Raw genomic sequence first — 23,192 nt, 5'->3', positions numbered from 1 at the left:
ATAGAAAAAGAGGACTTTGTGGCAAATAAATTTATTTTTTTTATAGAAAATCCACAGCCTTTAATACAGAGATTTTTGTGATAAAATTTGAAACATAAATTACTCACTTGATTTTCTATGATGTGCTAGTGTTTATTTTTTATAAGTAACCTGTAAATTCCAAAACACCTCGTGCTGAGTCACTAAAGTCGAGCGCACCCTAAAAGGTGTACTTGATTTTGGCCATATTTATACTTGTCTTAACCAATAACTACATTTATAAACTTGTTTTAAGGAAATTAATGCTAGCACTGCATGCAATAATCCTATATCTATCAGTCATCAAATTGCCAAATATGAGAGTACAAGGATAAAGGCTGTGGATTTTCTATAAAAATCTTGATTTATTTGCCACAAAGTCCTCTTTTTCTATTAAATGCAATGGAACAGTAAAAAATAATGCTTTGCATCAAGTTTCCCCTTGAAATATGTACAAAATGGCCTATCTATATTATTCATTATATCTGTAGTTTTGATACAATTGAAGTTTGAAAAGTTCGTACAAAAATGGCTACAGAAGGGTACATAAACCTTAACTAACTCTTGGCGTTCGTAAAATTTCAAGGAATTACTTTAACTTCAACACTTGGAACATGTTGTGTATGTGTTTTAGAATGTGAAGTTACCAACGAAAAGTAAACTTGTTTTCTATACCTTTTACGTCTGCTTCCCTACAATCATTAACATACTAGCCAACGACAATTTGTACTTCGAGGACCATTGCATATGAATTGGCATGTACACTGTAAAATGAAAGAACTTGGAATACACAAAGACCTAAAAGAAACTGAAAGCACTAATTCTTTCTTTTTTTTCTTTATTTATTAAAATATCTGCATTGTCTGGATTTCGTTAGTAAAATGATGGACTGGTGGGTTAGTAGTCTGCTATCACAACAACATCTGCATAAAAAACATAAACTTTTAATCACGTGATACTGGACTATAATATAAACAAGATTATTGTTGTCTTGAATGAAAAAAACTAAAAACAAAATCGTAAGTTAAGTAGAATTAGCCAAAAATGGGGATGAAAAGTCGGCAGTGTGTTAACTTTAAAGGAATAAGATAGTCTCACCCTGTGTCACATGTATATATGTGATTCACTCTATGGGATTATAATTATGTGTCCATAAATACATGTAATGACTAGTTTCAAGACAAATATACCCGTTTCATTGATAACAAAAAAGTGTTAAACAATAAACAATAATCCTCTTCGAATAAACAGATTATTTCTGTTAATGTGTCATTGAGTTAAAATAATTTCTCTATGTAAAATTTTCAAGTATTCCTCGAGTAGCTATTTAAAATGCATTAACGCATCCCTACCCGATCTATATACATAACAACAGATAATTCAATAACAATCAGTAATTTCAATGTGACCTTGAACACAATCATAACATCTGATGTCTGAATTCAGACTCAAAAACCCTGATCTCTGTAGCGTTGTCTGTATGACGAATCAAGACGCCTCAACAAGTTTACAAGTTCTCCATCATCATTGGGCTTCCTCAAATTTGCCAAAGTGTCTAGATATTTGTCTTGAACAATGGGTTGTACCTTTCTTGTCGTAATTTTGTATGACTTTCCACTTTCCGGTTCTGTACTGATATTTTCTGGGGCGTTTTCTGGGTGAATAGCCTTGGCATATTGTGTCGATTCGTCCCAATAAAAAGAAGGTGGTCCTCCTGTCCAACAGTTCTGGGAAGTTGTTTTGGTTCCATCGGTGTAGAACATGATGTAAAAATTGCACATTTCATCTTTGCTTGTAGCTCTAAATAATAAAGATCAAATGCCAATATAAACAAGTGAAAGATTAAGCTAGCAATAAAACCAGGTTTTATCCACCATTTTTTACATAAGAAAGTTACTGCATGAAGTCAGGAATATGACAGTTTTTATCCATTCGATATGGTTGAGTTTTTGATTTTGCAATTTGATTAGGAACTTTCCTTTTCGATTTTTTCTCGGAGTTCAGTGTTTTTTGGATGTTACTTTTTTCATCCTACCTATATATGTGACATACGTAATTACAAGATACCAAAACTATAGCATGCCATGTCAGTAATGTTCAGAGACATAGGTCATGTTCAGTCATTTTTAGACATAAAGGGTTATGCATTTCAAAAGTAGCTTCCTTCTCAAAAACTTGTGTTTTACAGACCAAGATAAGAAAATTATAAGTGTTGCGAAAACTGTTCATGTTTTTGTTACATTATGCCTAGTAATGGTATTGTGTCACAATCACTGACAAACACAATTAACCGCAATGTTTTGTCTTCCTTTACCAATTCTGGCAAAACATATTTTCATGTCCCTTTTTATATCTCCTCATGTAGTCAGGTGCTTGTATATCCTTGACGTTTGATTATAGGGTACGTTTGAGTGTTCCTGATAAAATTAAATCAAGAAAAGCGCTTCAGATGCAATAATCTTATTTGTGTTATTTTCATTTTCACTGTACTTATTTTTATTATCACTGCACTATGATCTTTGTCTTAACGGTACCACAACGAGAATGTGGTATAATCTCATTACTTTGGGAATTGTTTACATTTTACTGTGTTGAAAAATGTTTGATATGTTTTTCACAGACAAAGTCTTGTTCAATGAGTATTTCGATTAAGTTGTAAAATAAATATACAATATAAGGTCAATGTCAGGAAAATATAACCTTTTTGTATGAGGCTGATAAAATGTGGAAGGGCGAGGTTCTACCGAGCCCTTCCCCAGTTTAGCACCGAGTACAAAAAAGTTTATATTTTTATGACGTTAACCTAATATTGTTTTTATACAGCAACTTACATTTATACATTAATAGCATTTTAAATCGTAACATAAATGTCAAACTTATTTACAACCCTTAATAGACCCCTGATTGTGGAGAAAGTGTTCCATGATGAAATTGACATTATACAAAAAATAGCTTTGTTACTATATTTAGGAAATACAGGTAGTTGCAGTATAAAATACATATGCATGAAACAATATGTTGGTGATGATTCATTATGTGATTTGTGAAAATAAAACTTACCCTATATATACATTTCTGTCCTCGTCATTCTTCATTGTACAGCGAGCAGCCTATAAATGAAAGTATAACAATTAACTTTGAGATATTTAAAAGCAGTAAAACATATCCATGCTACATTCCAGAGAGACATGTATTGTCGAAATGCGCATCTGGTGCAAGAAAATTGGTACCGTTAATTTTATTCCAGAAGTAGATACCCGTGACAGGATTACATTTTGTATTTACATAAACCTGTCTAGCCAATTGCTAGCTATAGTACCAGGTTGAATTCACAGTTTAGTAAGAAAGGAAATGCCTGTACCAAATCAAGAATATGACAGTTTTGATTGGCTAGTGATTACAGTAGTAACTACTTAGACCACTCGGCAACCGAGGCTCCTCATATCTAAAACATACCTTTGTTACATGTAACAATCATAATTATAAATCAACTTTATCTGAACTTTGGTAGACAGTTTTCTCATTGGCAATCATACCACAATTTATTATTTTTATAAAGTCTGTATTCCTTTTCTCTTCTAGGATCATATTTACATTAAAACAAATATGCCTTGTGTGAATGATCCCATGGTTATTAATTACCAAATGGTCACACTATATTAGTATATCAAGTTTGGAAGATTTAGATAAATATTACTTTAAAAGCAACTAAAGGACAAGGTATAAATGACCTCTTTTTGTCTCCCTGAAATAAACACAATATTCTGATTGAATATGCCGAACAACATACTTCAGATGTCTATGATACATTATTATTTATATTTTTAAATTGTAAATTGTAAGCTGATGTACAATCCATATAACAATTAACAGATCAACTCTATCTCAGCAAATCTTATGATGTATCGTGAACAAATAAATTGTGAACAGATGAATAACAAATAGAGAATATCATATGGCTTTTTCAATATCGCATCCGTATCAACCCGAGACACCAATATAATCCCAAGAGCTCTGCTCGAGGGATTATATTGTTTGAGGGTTGATATGGTGTGTGATATTGAAAAAGCCATATCATATACACTTTATTATATACATATACATCAAGTAGATGTTTTTATGTAACATGACGTAATACAGATTATAGGTTTGACATGACGTCATACAGATTAGGTATTTGAAAGCCTTTGCAACATTGACTGTAATCGATGACGTGACGTCATACAGATTTAAGGTGTGATAAAGCTTTTGCAACCGTGCTGATATCGATATCATCACGGGTGGCTGATACAGCACGCTTGACAATGATTGTATTACACATACAATTTATCTGTATTTACTACTAAGTATATAATAAATTATATAAAACACATATAACGTAATAGTTTACCATATAATCTCCTGGGTTGATACGGACTCCAGTTGTCGTCACATTGTAGAACATCTGAAAAATATCAATGAAATGAATAAAACTTCTGCTAAAATTTGAAGATATCAATGCATTTACGTTGAAGAAATAACAGTTAAATGACATTTCATAACAAAAGAAAAGAAAACAATAAAGAAAACACTGCAAAGAATACTTGATTGAGCAACATGAACCCGATAATAAAACCGGTGTTCTCTAATTTTTGTGCTATTTTCACATTTCCTGACCGGTGTGAGAAAAATATTTCTCCTCACTAGTGAAAAATCTGTTCTCGGCAAATGATTAGTCGAAATTTGATTATGACGTCAAAATGTTTTGTTTTCTTCTCAATTTTCCTATTGTGACGTCATGAAAAAAGGCGACCTTGCCTGATGACGTCGCATATAAAGAGCACAATTTTCTGAAAATCTTTGAAAAAGAACGATAAAAAGCATTAGAGAAACAGATTCTGACACTATAACTCGTGTATTACGATATTTCTCCACTCTCGACAGTTAAATTTTATTATTTAAAGGGCTCGGCAAGCCTCGCGCTTTAAATAATAAAATTTAACTGTCTCGAGTGGAAAAATATCGTAATACACTTGTTGCAGTGTAAGAATCTATATTTCTCTGAAAGGGTAAGAAGTAAGCATGCTCAAATTTTGGTATAAAGTTTGCAGTGGTTAATAGATTCATATTTTTAAATACACTCATTTCGATTATCAAAACGGAATACATAGTTGGGGATTCAAAATATGAACAGTTATGTTTATACACAACTTGAATAATTTATTAAACCAAATGTGTGTTTACCTCTGGTTTCATGGGATCTTTTCTTCCTAGTTCTGTCCACACACCATCCTTAATGACATAACCAGATACAACTTTTCCTGTCAAAGTTAAAACAGATCATCCTTTATAACATAACCAGATACAACCTTTCCTGTTAAAGTTAAAACAGATAATTGTATGGCACACACCATCCTTAATAACATAACCAGATACAACCTTTCCTGTCAAAGTTAAAACAGATAATTGTATGGCACACACCATCCTTAATAACATAGCCAGATACAACCTTTCCTGTCAAAGTTAAAACAGATAATTGTATGGCACACACCATCCTTTATAACATAACCAGATACAACCTTTCCTGTTAAAAGTAGAACAGATAATTGTATGGGGACGTATGGTTGCTTATATCCACGTCATGGACGGATAGTTGTCTTATACTGCTTTTTCATATTTTTGAATGGGTACTGATAAAAAATACTATTACGTATATTTAAAGTATAAAATCTTGATCATTTGATATTCTGGTACAGACCTCTGTTTGTCTGGAGTTGCTGGTTCGTAAATATGTTTAAGAAAGACATAGCCACATGCTACTAAATTCATAAATGTGAAAATGTCTAAATTACTATGCCTCTCTGTTAAAACGTTTTATTGCCTTATGCATACAGTGCTTAAGTAACGATGCCTCTGTCATTTAACTAACCTATCATAATATATATGTAAAGATAATAATTGATAAATCTAGATGATAGTGCTAAAGATAAAACAACATGTTAACAATGTATTTAAACGTACCGTGCTTATGAGCATGTGTCCTGTAGGCAAATGGATATACCGTGAAACTCTCACGGTACTTACAAGCAGTCTCAAAGTACTCTGAAACAAAACAATATATGATAACCATTCAAATTGCATGTGTCTTATCAACAAACAATTTTGTCAAGTCAAAGTTAAAATTCCCGAACATCCATCATAAAACTTATTCAAAGAAAAGCGTGAGAAAGATGCTTGAAACATATTCATGACAACAATGTTATATGTTTGGCTATTTGATTCTTTTGGGTTATAATGTCTCTGCTGCGCTTCTCAAATAAATAATGTCAGATAAAAGTAGAAAACAACGGAAGAAAAAATGTAATCTTTATTAACATTTCCCCTTTTCGAGAAATGCATTCTTTTTCATTTAAAAAGTGAAATATAGAACACAATTATGTTCAGAAATTAATACAATTTTGTTTTAAAAGAAACGCTTCTTAAATCAAGTGTTAATGCAGTTAGAGCAAGAAGATGAACACACGCCAATCTATTAAACGTTTCCCCGATACTTTTACTAAATGCAAAGAGAAGACAAGGTTGTTTCTAATAACAAACTGCCATGATTAAAAAATAAAACTTCTGCAAAAAAAATAGTATCATCACAAGTTTATTTCCTCAACAACAATGCGAGTCATACATACCTACAGAATGTTTGGGTAGCTTTCCTCCTGTACCTAGTAACATTACCCCTGCTCGCTTGGGCTGCCTGAAATTATTTCAATACTATCAATACTATCAATATGTAACTGAACATTTTGCTAAGTGTAAGTATGAGAATAAGACTCATGTTTTCAACTAATTTTCTCAAAAAAATATATTTGAATTCTTATCAATTTTTTTGAGAAAAAAAAGCAGACATATGTCGGCTTCATATAACGGAAAATCATTTGTGCTTAAGTATGTTAACATTTTATCATTTCACCATTATAAAGTGGCTTTTTAGAAAAAGTAAGAAAGTGTTTATTAGCAATAAAGCTATGTACTTTGGAAGCAAACTATTCGATTATCAGTTACCATATCGTAATTGAATATTGGACAATGCTGAGATATATATTCTAGTTTTATGAATAAAGACTAAAGTTTGGTACTTACGGTACATCTGTTGTTATTAGGGAGACCCCTGAACTATCTACTCCATTGTCTGAAATAATTTGGAATATAAGGAGATGAGGAGCATATTAAAATGTGTTTGATTGAATCTCACACAGTTAAAATGGCAATGGTTTTAGTGTTTTGAATTATTTCTGATATGCTGATCTCTGATCCATTATTTTCTTTCATTGCGTAATTTTTAAATAGTCTTTTTCTGCGACACCCTAAACGTACAGGTAGTCTAGGATATACCATACAATTGAAAAATAAAACAGAAACTGGTATTCCAAAATGAACATTTTCCATGTATACCATTAATACACACACGATTTAAATTCCTCTTGGAAAATTGCTATTAATGTGCTTTTTAATGATTTTCAAGGTCGGACTTGTTTCCATAAGGGACAGTCTTCGCAAGGTGTAGACGATTAAATTTTTGGTGTTGTGACAATATTGATGCCAGTGGCGGATCCAGAAATTTTCATAAGTGGGGCCCACTGACTGACCTAAGAGGGGGCCCGCTCCAGTCACGCTTCAGTGATTCCCTATATAAGCAACCAAATTTTTTCCTAAAAAGGGGGGGCCCGGGCCCCCTGGGCCCCCTCTAAATCCGCCTCTGGATGCAACCAATCTAATATTCAGACTTATATTTTTAAATGGTGCACTACACTTGGTTTGCTTCATCAAAACGGTACCTAAAAAGTCGTGAGGTGTAGCTTCCTATAGACGGGAAATAACGTTTTCAACCCCTTTTTTGTGTTGTCTTAATATAAAAGTTGTAAACAAAAATTGTTCGTTTTAATTTGAACCTTGATTTTCTTTGTTAGAAAAGAACAAAAAAAAATAATATAAACTTACTGGGAGGTAGAAAACTGGAAACATCTTTGTAATGAACTTGCAGCACTAGGTAGTTTATACCAGTGTCTCCGCCTACTTTGAATGCAACATCTGAAATAAAAAATACATTTGGGGATGCAGATGTGGTGACTTTTTATAACAACTCAAATCTTTATTGTCATAAAACTACATGTTTATAGTTGTGACTATTTTTTGCCAGATATTTGTAACATATTTTCAATGTGTTTTTTTATAAGAGTTATTTTGATCATCATTACCGATGATAGGGTCATAATGTAACTGGCTGCAATTTACAGAGATTCAGAAAGATTTGTGATCATATTGATATGACTATCACTAAAGTAAAATGAAGAGCAGCAATACAACGCTGCTCTTTTGCTTTGCGTTTTGTCAATCACGTGTAGGGATTTCTTATGGATACTTAACCAGATGCTCCGCAGGGTGCAGCTTTAAACGACCGCAGAGTTCGAACCCTGAACATTGGGGCAAGTGTGGACACAACATTCAAGCTTGATACAGCTCTGAATTTGGGTTGTGATTAAATAGCTGACACAACACAGGTTTCTGACACATAATGAATGTGCATCTAAGAACTTAAACTGGACATTACCTATTATGGTCCAATATCCAAAATCTAAATAGATGGTTAGATTTAGCATATCAAAGAACCCCAAGAATTCAATTTTTGATGAAATCAAATAAAGTTCAATTTTGGACCCTTTAGAGTTTAGACCTCAATGTTGACCAATCTGATAACTGGGCCCAAACATCAAAAATCTAAATACATGGTTAGATTAAGCATATATCAAAGAACCCCATATATACAATTTTTGTTGAAATCAAACATAGTTTAATTTTGGACCCCAATTTGGACCAACTTGAAAACTAGGCCAATAATCAAAAATCTAAATACAGGTTTAGATTCAGCATATCAAAGAACCCCAAGGATTCAATTTTTGTTAAAATCAAACTTAGTTAAATTTTGGACCCTTTGGACCTTAATGTAGACCAATTTGAAAATGGGACCAAAAATTAAGAATCTACATACACAGTTAGGTTCGGCATATCAAAGAACCCCAATTATTCAATTTTTGATGAATTCAAACAAAGTTTAATTTTGGACCCTTGTGGCCCCTTATTCCTAAACTGTTGTGACCAAAACTCCCAAAATCAATCCCAACCTTCCTTTTATGGTCATAAACCTTGTGTTTAAATTTCATAGATTTTTTTTTACTTATACTTAAGTTATGGTGCGAAAACCAAGAAAAATGCTTATTTTGGCCCCTTTTTGGCCCCTAATTCCTAAACTGTTGGGACCTCAACTCCCAAAATCAATCCAAACCTTCATTTTGTGTTCATAAACCTTGTGTTTAAAATTCATTGACTTCTATTCCCTTATACTAAAGTTATAGTGCGAAAACCAAAAGTCGTCGGACGCCGCCGACGACGACGTAGACGCCAACGTGATACCAATATACGACCAAAAAATTTTCAATTTTTGCGGTCGTATAAAAATGTGTCTAGTGTTTCTCTTGTGTCTTTCGATTAATAAAACATAATATTAACATTGCGTTTATTGATAAACAATAAAACGTAAAGCCTATAGAAATGTATAAGTAATATAAGTTTAGAAAAGTCGTCAAACAAATTATGAAACTAGTAGGAAATTACTAATATTAATAGTAAAACATTACATTAAATGTAAATCAACGACCATAAAGTACACATGTTACATCTCATATCATTCTAAATCAATAATCAAGTTAAAAGTAATATCTAAAATATTTGTATTTGATATTTGAATCTACTCAGCGCAATTAAATTGTTATGTTGTGTTTGATTTGTATGACTCCGGTGTTCTGTTCAAGTTATCACGTAGTATTGGATATTTTAGTTTTTTATTGGATAATGTTTCAATCACAGATCAACAGTACCTATTGATCTGGATTCCTGGAACTCCTCTAGAGCGTAGGAGTTGACTGATCAATACCATGTGATCAATACTAATTAAGCTTTATCAACATGTTGCGTACTTACCAACTTTATTGATGTCATATCCTAGCAAAGCGATGGTTACGTATCTCTTTTCGCACAATAGCAACAAATAAAGTTTCTTAAAATGATACAAGAATATTGATCGGTAATGATTGTTTCAGGTGAAATTTCATTTGAAGGTGCAAAGTCGGAGAAAATGTTTACAAGGGGAATCGCTATTGGGTATAAATAACTGGTGACTTGCATAAAGTTTTCTATGGATTTGATACATGAAATTATAGGGTTTTTTAAGAAAATAAATGATTATTTGAATTTACATTCCTCATGATTGCCTTCTTTCCTTCAGGTTCGTATCGAAAAAATACTTAGTATGAAAAATTTTGAAAAACATAGGCAGTGCATAGAACATAAGGGGAGACAATAAAAAAAAAACTGCTGCCAATTCTTTCTTACACAATAGAACATACCTTTTGGCAATGTCAGACCAGGTGCATCATAAGCCCAGGCATATATAATTCCTTTATTTCCGGTCTTGCATGTACCTGCTGATTTGAATGATGGATGTTCCATTCCTCCACAGTTCCTAAAAAGGGTTGATAATGACTTTATAACGATTGAAATTCTGAATAACATTGATTTTTAATTACTGTAATAATTGGCTCTAAATTTCATTTATTTGCTACATTTCAGATAGACATTTTAACTAACTTTGACACACATGTTTGACTCCAAGGGTACAATGAAAACAAGTTGGTGATAGGAGGTCGGAAATTCACTAAATTTGATTCTGGAGTAAAACATATAGTACTAGTACATGTATGTGTAAAAGATCTAGTGATTTTCTTAAACAGCAGCAGCATTTTAAAATTATCCACCTACGATAGTAGAGGAGTATTATATTTTCCGACCGTCTGAACCTCCTTCCGTCCGTCTGTTCGTCTAGTATTGGGTCAAAGTTTTGGCTAATGGTAGTTTTCGGTTACATAAGCTTGAAATTAGGAGCATTATGAAGTCATGTCATTTTTTAAATTTTATTTATTTATAGTATTTTGTATAGTAGTTTCTATAGTTAGTTATGCCTTGAAAATAGGGAGATAGTTTAATTCCGGTGAACGTTGTATTTATTTTGAGATAAACTTTTTGAGGGTTATTTCTAATCAACTTCAGTCACACACCATCTTATATTGATACTTATGTGAGTTCTAAACTTTTTGCGCCAAGCATTTCTAAAATATTTTAATTCAGAGCATAATATTTAGTTATATTTCAATACTTATAAAAAAGAAGATGTGATATGATTGCCAATGAGACAACTATCCACAAAAGACCAAAATGACACAGACATTAACAACTATAGGTCACCGTACGGCCTTCAACAATGAGCAAAGCCCATACCGCATAGTCAGCTATACAAGGCCCCGATAAGACAATGTAAAACAAATCAAACGAGAAAACTAACGGCCTTATTTTTGTAAAAAAAAAATGAACGAAAAACAAATATGTAGCACATAAACAAACGACAACCACTGAATTACAGGCTCCTGACTTGGGACATACCTAAATAATGTGGCAGGGTTAAACATGTTAGCGGGATCCCAACCCTCCCCTAACCTGGGACAGTGGTATGACAGTACAACATAAGAACGAACTATAAAAATCAGTTGAAAAAGGCTTAACTCATCAGATGGACAAAAATAGGCTTGTTTGTTAAATGTAAATAAAATCTGCTTCGAACATTTACCTGTTTAGATTAATGTCTTCGTTATGTTACATGTATGGATTATGATAAGTCATATGACAATATTGAGACGATGTATGATTGTAAATGAGGCAACTATACAACAAAGTTCAAAATAAAGAGGATGTAAAGCATGCTGCCAACATGACACAATGTCAAATGTCAAATGTATCTATGCTTATAAAAGGATGAAGTCAAAAATATAAATGGGATAAATATGTGTATTATATGTATCTGGATAAAACAGATCTTCTTATTTAAAAGATGATCATTTTACTGTGATTTATTTTTTGAAAACAACAATCAAAGAAGGTACTCACCAAACTTTAGCCCCGGGAATACCAGGTGTATCACAACCATACAACAACATGTGATGGGCTACTTTCTTATTGGCATGGGGTTCGAATCCAACTGAAAGTCGATAAATTTTAAGTTAAAACTGCCTAAAACTAGCATTTAAAAAAACTAAAAACACATTTTGAATAAATATAGTAAAGAGTAACCACTTTTACTCTTAGAAGAAACAGTTTAAATTAATCAAAGAGCTGATAGCTCTGAGGTGGAAGAAGGTGAATAAAAGGTAACTTGAATTACCATAAAAGCAACCCCACTAACCCAGCCTGCTTTGTTCCATTATCGTTATGACGTATTTTTTTTCTTCTTCAAACAAGAATGTGTCATAAATACATGTATTTCCCATCTGAAAAATCATTTTCTTTGTTCAGTGGACTGTGAAAATAAGGTAAAATCTTTAATTTGGCAGTAAAATTAGAAAGATCATATCATAAGGAACACATGCGTACAAAGTTTCAAGTTGATTAGATTTCGACTTCATCAAAAACTAACTTGACCATAAACTTTAATCTGAAGCAGGACGGATGGACAGACCAGAAAACATAATGCCCATAAATTGGGCATAAAAATAGTAAGACTTGTTACATACCCGCCAACTTTTGAAAATTCCCATGGGGGTTTTTAGTGCGCGGCAACAATTACTAAGATTACAATTTTTAGCGAAGTATTTTGCACGATCTGGATTGTCTAGAAAAAGTGTCATATTTGTATGATGAACTTACATATAAAAAAGAAGATGCGGTATGATTGCCAATGAGACAACTATCCACAAAAGACCAAAATGACACAGGCATAAACAACTATAGGTCACCGTACGGCCTTCAACAATGAGCAAAGCCCATACCGCATAGTGAGCTATAAAAGGCCCCGATAACACAATGTAAAACAATTCAAACGAGAAAACTAACGGCCTTATTTATGTAAAAAAAAATGAACGAAAAATTAATATGTAACACATAAACAAACGACAACCACTGAATTACAGGCTCCTGACTTGGGACAGGCATGCCTTTTTCGTCATATTATTAGTTATAATATTAGTTAATTTCATCAATTATAGTTATTAATTCGGTAGAAAAGATGAACATGTATAGCTAGCAGACCAGGGTTTATTTTCTTGTGTAAGAATATTAGATGCTGGTTGAAATTTCCAATTTTGAATTATGCACAAAGATGGACCTTTAACAGGTTGGGAACAACACTCCAAATGAAGGGTAACCCTCATTGAAAGAACATTACAACCCACTGTAAAAAATAGGCACCTTTATATTCATATTATTTGATGAAACTTTTCCCTAAGAACTATGCATCTATCAAGTATTAAATAGTCCAAACATGTCAAAAGAATTTTGTGATGTTTCTAAACTTATATCTTCTTTATTTATTTGTCCCCTCATTTGGAAAAGTTGTTCCAAATATAATGAACTTTCCCACTTTTGAGATAAAAACCTTAAAAGTGTTCTTTCTTTTTTTCTTCAACAGTATAATGACCCCTTGTTTTAGTGACAGTCCCTCATTTAAGGGGCACCACTCATAATGAGGGGGGGTGGGAGGTGATCAAACCTGTTTGTTAGTTTTTGTGAAAAAAGAATAGTACATTGTCCTTTAAATGATTTAATTGAATACAAAAATAAAATATGTTAAAAAAGTTTTATGTCAATAAATTAGTGAAAAAAATACTATTTATTATCTTTAGGGTAGTACTGCATCATTGAATTTTGTCAATCAGCCATGCTTTTATCCTTAAGCTGTGTAAGAACCTGCTTGTAGGAGAAAATTCACATGCCATGTTCGCGATTGTTAAACAACTAGATGAAAAGTTAAACAACAAAAGTTCAAATCTAGCATGTTAGAAGAATCTTCAGAGAAAACGTTTTTGATTGGCTTATTAATTGATCATGAGAAACACAGAATTTGATTGGCTGAACACGATTGTCTTACCTTGGGAACAACATAAGGAACAGATGATTTTCACTAATCGTGTTTTAGAGTTTTTTTAACGATACCCTTAATATTAATATGTTTTAATAAATGCAATGACATATTATAAAACGTCCTTGATAAAGTAAAGAGAATGAACACAGGGCGAACTTACTATACGGGCGAAAGAACTCAGGACGAACAGACCAAGGGCGAGTTGTCCCGATACCAAATTCACGCATGCGTACAACAAATATCTACAGTAAAAACATCCGGTTACAAGTAAACAAATAACGTTCACGTAGATGAGAAGAAATCTAATAATTTACATAAATAGAAAGGTACATATTTACGATAGTGATAGTTTTTCAATCCTAATTTACAAATTAAATGATTCAGATGCGTAATCATGTGTAAAACTCGATGTCAGGAATTAGAAGTTGTTATGAAACTGTAATACACAGAAACGAATGCGGCATACGGAGGCTCAATGATTTAAAGTCGGCACCATAGGCCTTCAGAAGACTTGAAGTCTTCTTCCACCAAAAACCATTGTTACCAAGACTTGGAAAATCTGAACCTATTAAAGGTTGAAGAGTAATAAACCAAAAGATACCAAAACGAACAGAAAACCAGCGATGTTATTTTTTAATCTGTTGCCGCTATTTAAATTTATCGTTATGGATTACAGATAAAGACCAATGTTATATATGAAAGAAAACATTACTGAATTCTTGAGCCCAAAAATGGAATTGAAAAAGGCACATGTTGAACAAAGTTATCTACTGGACCGAGACGTTCAACTGAATTTATAAAGAACTGACTCATAGGGTTAATAAAGTCTGTATAAACAATACAAACACATCATTCCAACTCCAATTGGACCAGTTCTTGCTCTTATCCCGAATGCTTGTCATGCAAACAAAACATAGCCATTTTTTTTAACTATTCATATGACAAGAGACTACAACGACTACAAAATGTGATCTATAATAGTCGCATTTTCACCATGGATTCATCGTAAGGGAAACCATCTTACTACTCAGCACTGTATGGTCTTTCGTGGAGCCTGTCTAGGAGATGACCGTTTGATGTTCAGTCTAAAGAGGGGGAGGATGATTTTTGGAATCATTAATATTATAATGAATGTGATGATCAAAATATATAATCTTGCATAAAATGCAGGAAACCAGGGGTGTAGCCAGGAGAACACGATGTGCAAGCAACTACCGCCGAGCGGAGCGAGGCAAAAATTTTTTGGGACCCTTTACTGCAGAAAAATGGGTTTTTTTTCGGTTTTCGGTCATAGGACGGTTTAAAGAGGAGCTACATGTAAATAGGACTTATAAACAATTTATGAACGTAAAACTATTAATACTTGAATCTTCTGAATAGAGTAAATCATGGTTAATTAAATACATAAACAACACATTTTTGAATTACAGAATTTACTCAACAATGACCAAAATCTGCTCTTCGGGTCCAAGCAGAAACGAACTTCTCTATTACTTTGTCAACATTCACACTGAAATCCCGATCAGTATGCAGTAATGCTAGCGATGATAACCTGACGTTGTTAATTGTTGATCGTACATTTGTTTTCAACAGACTTAATAAACTGATAGATCTGCATGGTAGCACTCGCGAGATGTTATAAACCAGCGTACGTGTTCTCCATCGAGCGACCTCCCGATTGAAATTGTCTGCCAAATACATGCCAGGTCATTTTGTATGTCTCAGACAATGTTGAGAATTATTCCTTGGTTATATGTTCTACAACACGAGGAAGCAGATACGACACAAAGAAGCTATTTTCTGATAATACCAGACACCCTCTACTCTCCAATTCCATTATCATATGGTCTACGTGTGTGAACGCAAAATATAATGAGACTTTCCAATGCTCTTTTGGCGTGTTTTCAGGGTGATTGGCTCTAATAGTCTGTCGAATACATCGCCTCGGCATATTTTCAATAATATCAAAGGGTTTCGATAAATCTCGATTGGTACATCGCATCGCAAACAGATAAGCCGTACTCTGTAAAATGTGCTCCGAAACTACACGTCTTAGACTGAGTATAATAAATTCAAATCTGGTAAAAAATACAAGTTACTATCCGATTTTTACATGATCTCCAATAAAACGTTTAATTTGAAATGCCGTTATTTAATGAAAGTTCATCAATTAAAAAAGTGACAACATAATGTGTTTCCTTTCACCATAATTAATTTATAAATTTTTATTTTGGCATTTTTTTTTTTGCTTGCCGAATCGATGTGCACGCAACTGCGTGTTAGCGTATATGGAGCTACGCGCCTGGAAACAAATGTGCATAAAAGTGAAAATGTTGACACAAAAAAATCGACAAACGCTAAAAAGTTTAAATGATTATTAAGTTAGAAAAAAAAACTGTTCTTGAATCCACTAACAAGAGGTTTACTATATATATTGGGCATGTAACTTCAACATGCCCCCGCTTATATAATAACTAAAATATATTCATTCTTTGTTTTATAAATTAATGTATTTAGGTATTCTAAACATTTTCATGTAATCGATTATCGTTCTCGTCAAAAGTTGCGATTTGTACAATTATTTTTTTTAAAACTTTACCTATGTAAGTGTTTAATTCTGACATTTTCAGTGGTATACACAAATATGTGTCAGCCTGAAATACATTAAAATAAATATATCAATAAAAATACAGTAACTGCAAAATTGCCCGAATAAAGTGTTAAATGGCAATACAAAATTTAATTAGTTACAATAACACATTATCAATCTCTGATCTTATGATCAATTTTCGCGAACATGAAAATTGATTTGTAATATGCCTGGAAGTTAAATACATATGTCATCCTGAATCACTAGTTTTAAATAATAACGAAAGTGATGAATATGTATATAATTAATTGATTGATTGACTGGTGTTTGTTTTGTGCCGCCTCAGCATAATACGGTTATATCGTGGCGAATTGTGTGCCGCCTCAGCATAATACGGTTATATCGTGGCGAATTGTGTGCCGCCTCAGCATAATACGGTTATATCGTGGCGAATTGTGTGCCGCCTCAGCATAATACGGTCATATCGTGGCGAATTGATGAACATATTATTGTAAATAAATTCGGCCGTAAGTTTGAATTGTTTTACATTTGTCATTTCGGTGATTTTATAGCTGATTATGTGGTATGGGCTTTGCTCATTGTTGAAGACCATACGGTGACCTATTGTTGTTAATCTCTGTGTCATTTGGTCTTTTGTGGAGAATTGTCTTCTTGGCAATCATTCCACATCTTCTTATTTATATATAATATATATATATGTAGTTATTTCACAACTATCTTAATTATTCAAGACGGATGTCGTGTCTTGAAGTCACAACCAAATAATGTAAGCATCTTATATGTAAGGCCACATAAAACAAATTAGGCCAAGGTAAATAATGTTAATAATTACAATCTCATAACATTTATTCCAAACGTTTAAACAATAATAGCGATGGAGATGAGGATATAAGCCAATGTCTTCTTTTCTTGTGAACAATTTCTTTTTAGAGAATGCATGATTTATAACTTCACCTAACTGTAAATCATACCTTATCGGGAGCCACTTCGGGCATAAGAAGATCTAATTTCGATGCATTCACTATACATACTGCTAGGAACAACGATATGGCCTTTAAAAGGCTCATTTTGACTTCTAAAATATGAAAAAGACATATGTTAACAAAGTCAAATGTTGAAAATTACAGACAATTTGAATATTTATGTTACAGTGAATGTGTTATATCAGGGATTTGTCAGTTTAAGTGTTTTTTTTTAGAATTGAAATTTTAAGAAATTTGATAAAATCACTGAAAATATTTTGTAGAATCTAAATTTTAGAAATATATTTGTCTTAAATATAGATTGACCATTGCTGGTTTACCCTAATTTAAAGTGACCATTCGATGACAATGATCAATGTTTGCATCATAAGTTTGGACGACAGATGCTTCTAAGATTATTGCTTTGCTTTTTCGAAAACATTCCTATTTTTAACATTTTCACATTCAAAGATATTCTTACCTTCATAACAGATAATAGTAAACAAAATTTACTTTTTCTTTAGAGTGGAGAAAAAAAAAAGAAATCATTTACCCATATGTGATAGCATAGACGTATACAGTATCTTAAATATGACCAAGGTAAGTCATGGAAGCATGGGTAAAAAGTCCACGACTCAGCTTGGTTGGATACAAAGATGAAGTTTTGATTAACATACAATCTGTTGTCTCTTCTAATTTTTTTATGATAGAAGTCACTTTTTTATATGTAGCATATTAATTATGACAACACTTTCTTCGCTTTTATATTTCCTTTTTACGGATAAAATATGAAAATTATACGTTGATAATGTTTTATTTGTTTTCAGAGTTGGAGTCAGAATGGTATGCCTTGGTATAGTTAACATGTCTTCCTGAGGACATTTACCATGTGAGTGAGATGTTAATATTCCGGAACAGCGTATCAGTCTAGCATAGCACAGGCTTCAAATTACATCACATTAATATATTCTATATTCTATATTAAATACAATACCGAACTCCAAGACAAATTGAAAAAAGGCAAGAGGAATCTATAAAAACTAGACAAATCGATCGCTACCAATCAAAGGAACCAGTGGATTACAACTGCGATGTTCCTGACTTGGATCAGGCATTTCCAAAGAAAATTGTGTTTTAAACCTGTTTTATATCTAGCTAAATTTCCATGAGAAACGTGGTCTACACCAATGGCAATTAATCCCTTACTCCTTGTAAGTGTTTTCCACTTCTCACAAGGGGAGGAAGAAATTTAGCAAGATTTCCCACAAGTTCCTTATATTTGTTTCCGTTTCCATATATTACATTTTAGTTTTGCCTCATTTTTATAAAAAAAAAATCCTCCATCACCCTGTATCAAAAAGGACAAAAAAACTAAAACTTGTCCAGTTGTACTGTTCTAAGTCATTGTCTTTTTTCAATGAATTATTAAAACCAAAGATTAATTATTTTTCAAATTCCCTTCAGTGTATTTATACAGCAATCTTACTTATTTCAGGGATTTTATAATATTCCTAGTTAAAATTAGGGATTTTTTTCAAAACATGATAATCCTTTACGTCACAAATTCACTGTAACATAATTATAAACCATATACATGTAAAACGACAAGTTGAAATGTTTCATTTGAAGTTCATAAAAATCTATATTTAAAATATGTTACTTTAACAGCTAAAAAAAATCAAAATAGTGAACTATAATTCTTCTTTCTCCGTTAAAACTTACTTTATACTTGATGTGCTGTGTTGATATTCAAAATAAAATCTTTCAAATCGGAGATATTCTTTACAATTTAATCGACGAACTTTTTAATTATCCCTTATCTATTAAGCTTAGTATTTCCAGAGACATATGTATATATATATGTCACTGGTATTTCAGACTTGTGAAAAATATTAATAATGACAAAAATAAGTTGTAAACAGTGTTGGAATAATCAGTGCAAAAAAAAAAAACACCACACTATAAGCATAGTTAATAGTGCATACAACTATGCTCAGCGGTTGACATAAGGTGTTGTATACAAAAGATTTTTGGGTATTTTATATTATATTGTATATTATATTTTTTTCTGACTATCTCAGCTTTGTCTCGTATTGGCGCGAGATTAAAAAAAAAAAAGGGCCAACTTGACACTTTCTTTAATATTAGCATGCGCAAAAGCAGTTACGCAGTAAATGTTTGGCTATCATGTTTGTGAAGAACTAGGGGTATACCAGCCCGCACCTAGAGCTAAAAATAGCCAAGATGCATGTGTTTTCAGTATATTTGCAGTTTAACAAATATTTGTCAAATAGACATGGTTATTATATATAACTTTTTAAAGTTATAAATAACTTATTTTGATTAACATGCACCGATCATTTTAAATTTAATTGCCGAAATTAACAATATTCGTGTACTCTCAAAACTTCTATGATAATACTGTTTTTTTTCTCCAGAAAATTTCCTATTCACCACGACATTTACATTATACAGCATTCTATTCAGCTGTCGACTTTGATTGCATATTATTTGAAATTTATAAATGAATAAGACCCTGTACATGCTGTAGAAGTATCGTGTGTGAGGTGGTTAATGTTAAAAAAAGGGGGGCAGGTAACCGGCGATTTCATAAATAATGTCATTGTTACATCGGAATAGCGAAATAACAGAGTGACACAAAAAGAAAGATAAATTACATATTGATGAAAAAATAATTAGAATGCATTGATAAAACGGAACATTTTCTCCTCCTTAAAAGCAATGATAAATTCTACAATGTAAAAAATTATACGTAAGCGATTTCTATATGGTCGTTTACATAAAACATGTAGTGTTTATCTCGTGTAAGATAACGATAAAAAAAAAGAGTGATGCATAAATTGACATTTTATATTTATCTTATATGTTTACATGTACAAATAGTATGTACGCCATGACTAAGTATAAATATCCCAAATTTTCGTAGTGACTAGAACTGGAATACATAGGTGTAATCAGTTTTGTCCAAGATAATGAAAACTTTGAAGTAGAGAAAACATTGTTCTTAATCAAATACATCTTACTCACTGTAAATGCCAGAGTTTCATATGATCGCATATGCTCTAGACATTGTAGTAGTCCAAATAATTCTTGAAAGGCTATTATATTTTTTTTCTTTGACGACTTACTTTTTAATTATTTGGACTAGACATTCTAGGTGTGGTTTATTTGTTGAAACTGTGAAGAAAATGGAAGGAGGGAGGGTGTTAAACCCCTGCCATCAAACTATGTGAATATAGAGAAGTTTATAATTGAAGATTGGATTTCTCCATGTAAACAAAAACAAAACCATCAAAACAATACATTCGCCACCAATTACACATATTATTTACATATGTCCATATTGAACGTATTAAAATTACATGTCAACTTACCGTAATCTATTTCAACTAGATGTGTCCTCTTATGTCAATTTCTAGTGATAAGGAAGTGTTGTACGTGATTGATATCGTGTGTAAAATTCTCTCTCACACACAAATGTATTTATCTTTTACATTTTAATCAACCTGGAATTGTAGAATGGAATTATTGACGTAAATGGTGGTTTCCAGGACGATCTATCCTATTATCTACAAATACAGCGCCATCTATGATAATGTGGGGAAAAATCAATGACAATGTAGCCGATGGAATGGGTCGATATAAGATGTATAATTGTATATGAGGTTTAAAAATATCACCTAAGGCGGTCGATAACTGTGTCTTAATTATGTTACATTTATTATCCGACAAATTTTTAATTAATATCTTTATTAACAAAACTGACCTCCCGGCAAGAGAGGGAGAGAGAGAGAGAGAGAGACGATCGAACGTACGCCTAGCTCAACTTTAACCAACTTTTTTAAGTGCATTTGAGACCCAATATATTAAGATCAAATAGAGTACACTTAGGACTAATTATCGGGTCAAACAAACTTTAAAGCTAAACAAATAATCCGTCTGCAACATGTATTCGTATTCCTAGTACAGTTTCAATTATTTCCCGAATTTTTAAATGCAGTCAACAATAACCAAACCTTAATTTTTGGGTATCTATGGCAACATAAACGAGCTTTTTTATTTGTTCCTTTAAAAGAGGGATGAAAGATACCAGAGGGACAGTCACATGACACAACATGTAAAACTAAAGAATAAGCAACACGAACCCCACCAAAAACATTTTGGAACTCTTGGTTTAATAGCTTCCTTGTGAGCAGCAGCCCTCTATCAAGAAAATCATGATAAGAAATACAAGCACGGGAATATCGTACCAATTGGGAGATATATTCCCCGTATGCAGGTGCTGCTTGAAAAGTTGCTACTTAGAAATGGAAAATTCACAATTGCAAAGCTGAAATCATCTCTTTTGTCGTAAAGTTTTGTTTCCAACCAACCCTCATTGTTAATTTTTAGATGTAAGTCAAGATATGAGGCCGAATTAACTGTATCCGTTGTATCCTTTATCTCTGGTTCGATTGGATAGATGCGTTCAACTTAGTCACCAAATTTTGAATTATTTAGTGAGAGAACATCATCTATATAGCGGAAAATAAAGTTAAAGGATATTGCTAACTTCTTATCTTTCTTCCTAAGAAGTTCCTGTATGAAGTTAGCCTCATAATAATAACGAAACAAGTTGTCAAGAAGAGGGACACAATTGGTTCCCATTCAAATGCCGACAGTCATGTTGAAAAACACGTTCTCCGAGCGTAACAAATATGTTGTCAATCAAGAAATCAAGCATCTTGAAAATGTCAGATTCAGAGATTTTTTTGTTTGGATCAGAGTGATCCTTTACAAAGAAGAATTTATCCTTCCCTAAGACAAGATACTTGTTTCTACGTTGGCCATTTTTGTAATGAAACAAAGACATACCAACTCTTTCAATTTGTCTTTTTGTTTGGAATGTGGAATACTTGTGTAAAGTGTAGAAAAGTCAAATGTTTTAATACTATTGCAAGATTTAAAATGTTAGATCCCCTTTTCGGCTGATTCATTAAATTTTCCAGTGTCCTTTGTGTTCCATTTGATTATTAAATCAGAAGTCCGGTACTAGATCATGTAGACTACTAATAGGTTGAATCTCCAAGCTTCGGTTTGCTATTTACAGTCAACAATATTACATGTAAAACAGACCATGTGATCTATGTGATGGTGAGGTGGTTTTGTTCCTTCATTTTTGTTAACATTTCTAAATCATTTATATAATTTATACTCGGATGAAGAGTTGTCTCATTGGCACTCAAACCTCATTTACTTATATCTAACTTTATTCAACCCATATCAGGTAACGTTGCTTCTATCAGACTATTACATGGCATTTTTCATATCGCATGTATTATCAGCCCTATGTTCAATATTTTTTGTCCTGCCCTTCTTTCCAAAATCTGTTATTTTTTCGTTTTCTATTAATTTCAATTATTTTCGCGTTTGTCTGTATCATTAGAACATAAATATACTACAAATAACTTGTGTTTGCTTTTTATTATCAATTCTAAGTTTACTATGCGCAGCACCTACTGATATATTATGTAGGCAAAAAAAAAATTGTCCTTTCACCAAGTACCTATGATTGCGACCTCACTATACGATTATCACGATCTTGCTA

General features: G+C 32.5%; 1 protein-coding gene across 2 annotated transcripts; it reads right to left on the bottom strand.

Moving 5' to 3' along the window:
* Window positions 1–834: 834 nt before the first annotated feature.
* Window positions 835–21,250, bottom strand: LOC143072815 (putative peptidylglycine alpha-hydroxylating monooxygenase 1). Of its 2 annotated transcripts, XM_076247920.1 has the most exons (14): window positions 20,980–21,250; window positions 17,594–17,697; window positions 16,611–16,665; window positions 12,043–12,133; window positions 10,452–10,567; window positions 7,990–8,079; window positions 7,132–7,180; window positions 6,681–6,745; window positions 6,019–6,099; window positions 5,242–5,318; window positions 4,409–4,462; window positions 3,079–3,128; window positions 1,605–1,818; window positions 835–941 (listed from the first exon to the last, which is right to left on the bottom strand). In XM_076247920.1, exons 2-14 carry the CDS (start codon window positions 17,687–17,689, stop codon window positions 930–932), a joined length of 1,050 nt encoding a protein of 349 aa, XP_076104035.1. In that variant the 5' UTR covers window positions 17,690–17,697; window positions 20,980–21,250; the 3' UTR covers window positions 835–929. The 2 variants fall into 2 exon arrangements, with proteins under 2 accessions (XP_076104035.1, XP_076104034.1); XM_076247919.1 differs by having other exon boundaries at window positions 835–1,818.
* Window positions 21,251–23,192: the final 1,942 nt, after the last annotated feature.

This window comes from Mytilus galloprovincialis, chromosome 4 (assembly GCF_965363235.1).
Source record: "Mytilus galloprovincialis chromosome 4, xbMytGall1.hap1.1, whole genome shotgun sequence".
In the NCBI taxonomy this organism is placed as follows: Eukaryota; Metazoa; Mollusca; class Bivalvia; order Mytilida; family Mytilidae; genus Mytilus; species Mytilus galloprovincialis.
The sequence above is the reverse complement of the archived record's forward strand: the minus strand, read 5'-3'. Positions and strand labels throughout refer to the sequence as shown.

Bases quoted from the DNA above. Each gene is read 5' to 3' on its own strand.
- LOC143072815 (XM_076247919.1), bottom strand. From the start codon at position 17,689: ATGAGCCTTTTAAAGGCCATATCGTTGTTCCTAGCAGTATGTATAGTG. The intron at 7,181-7,989 runs GTAAGTTTATAT...AAATTATTTCAG, and splicing joins TTCCAGTTTTCTACCTCCCA to ACAATGGAGTAGATAGTTCA. The intron at 6,746-7,131 runs GTAAGTACCAAA...AAATAATTTCAG, and splicing joins CTAATAACAACAGATGTACC to GCAGCCCAAGCGAGCAGGGG.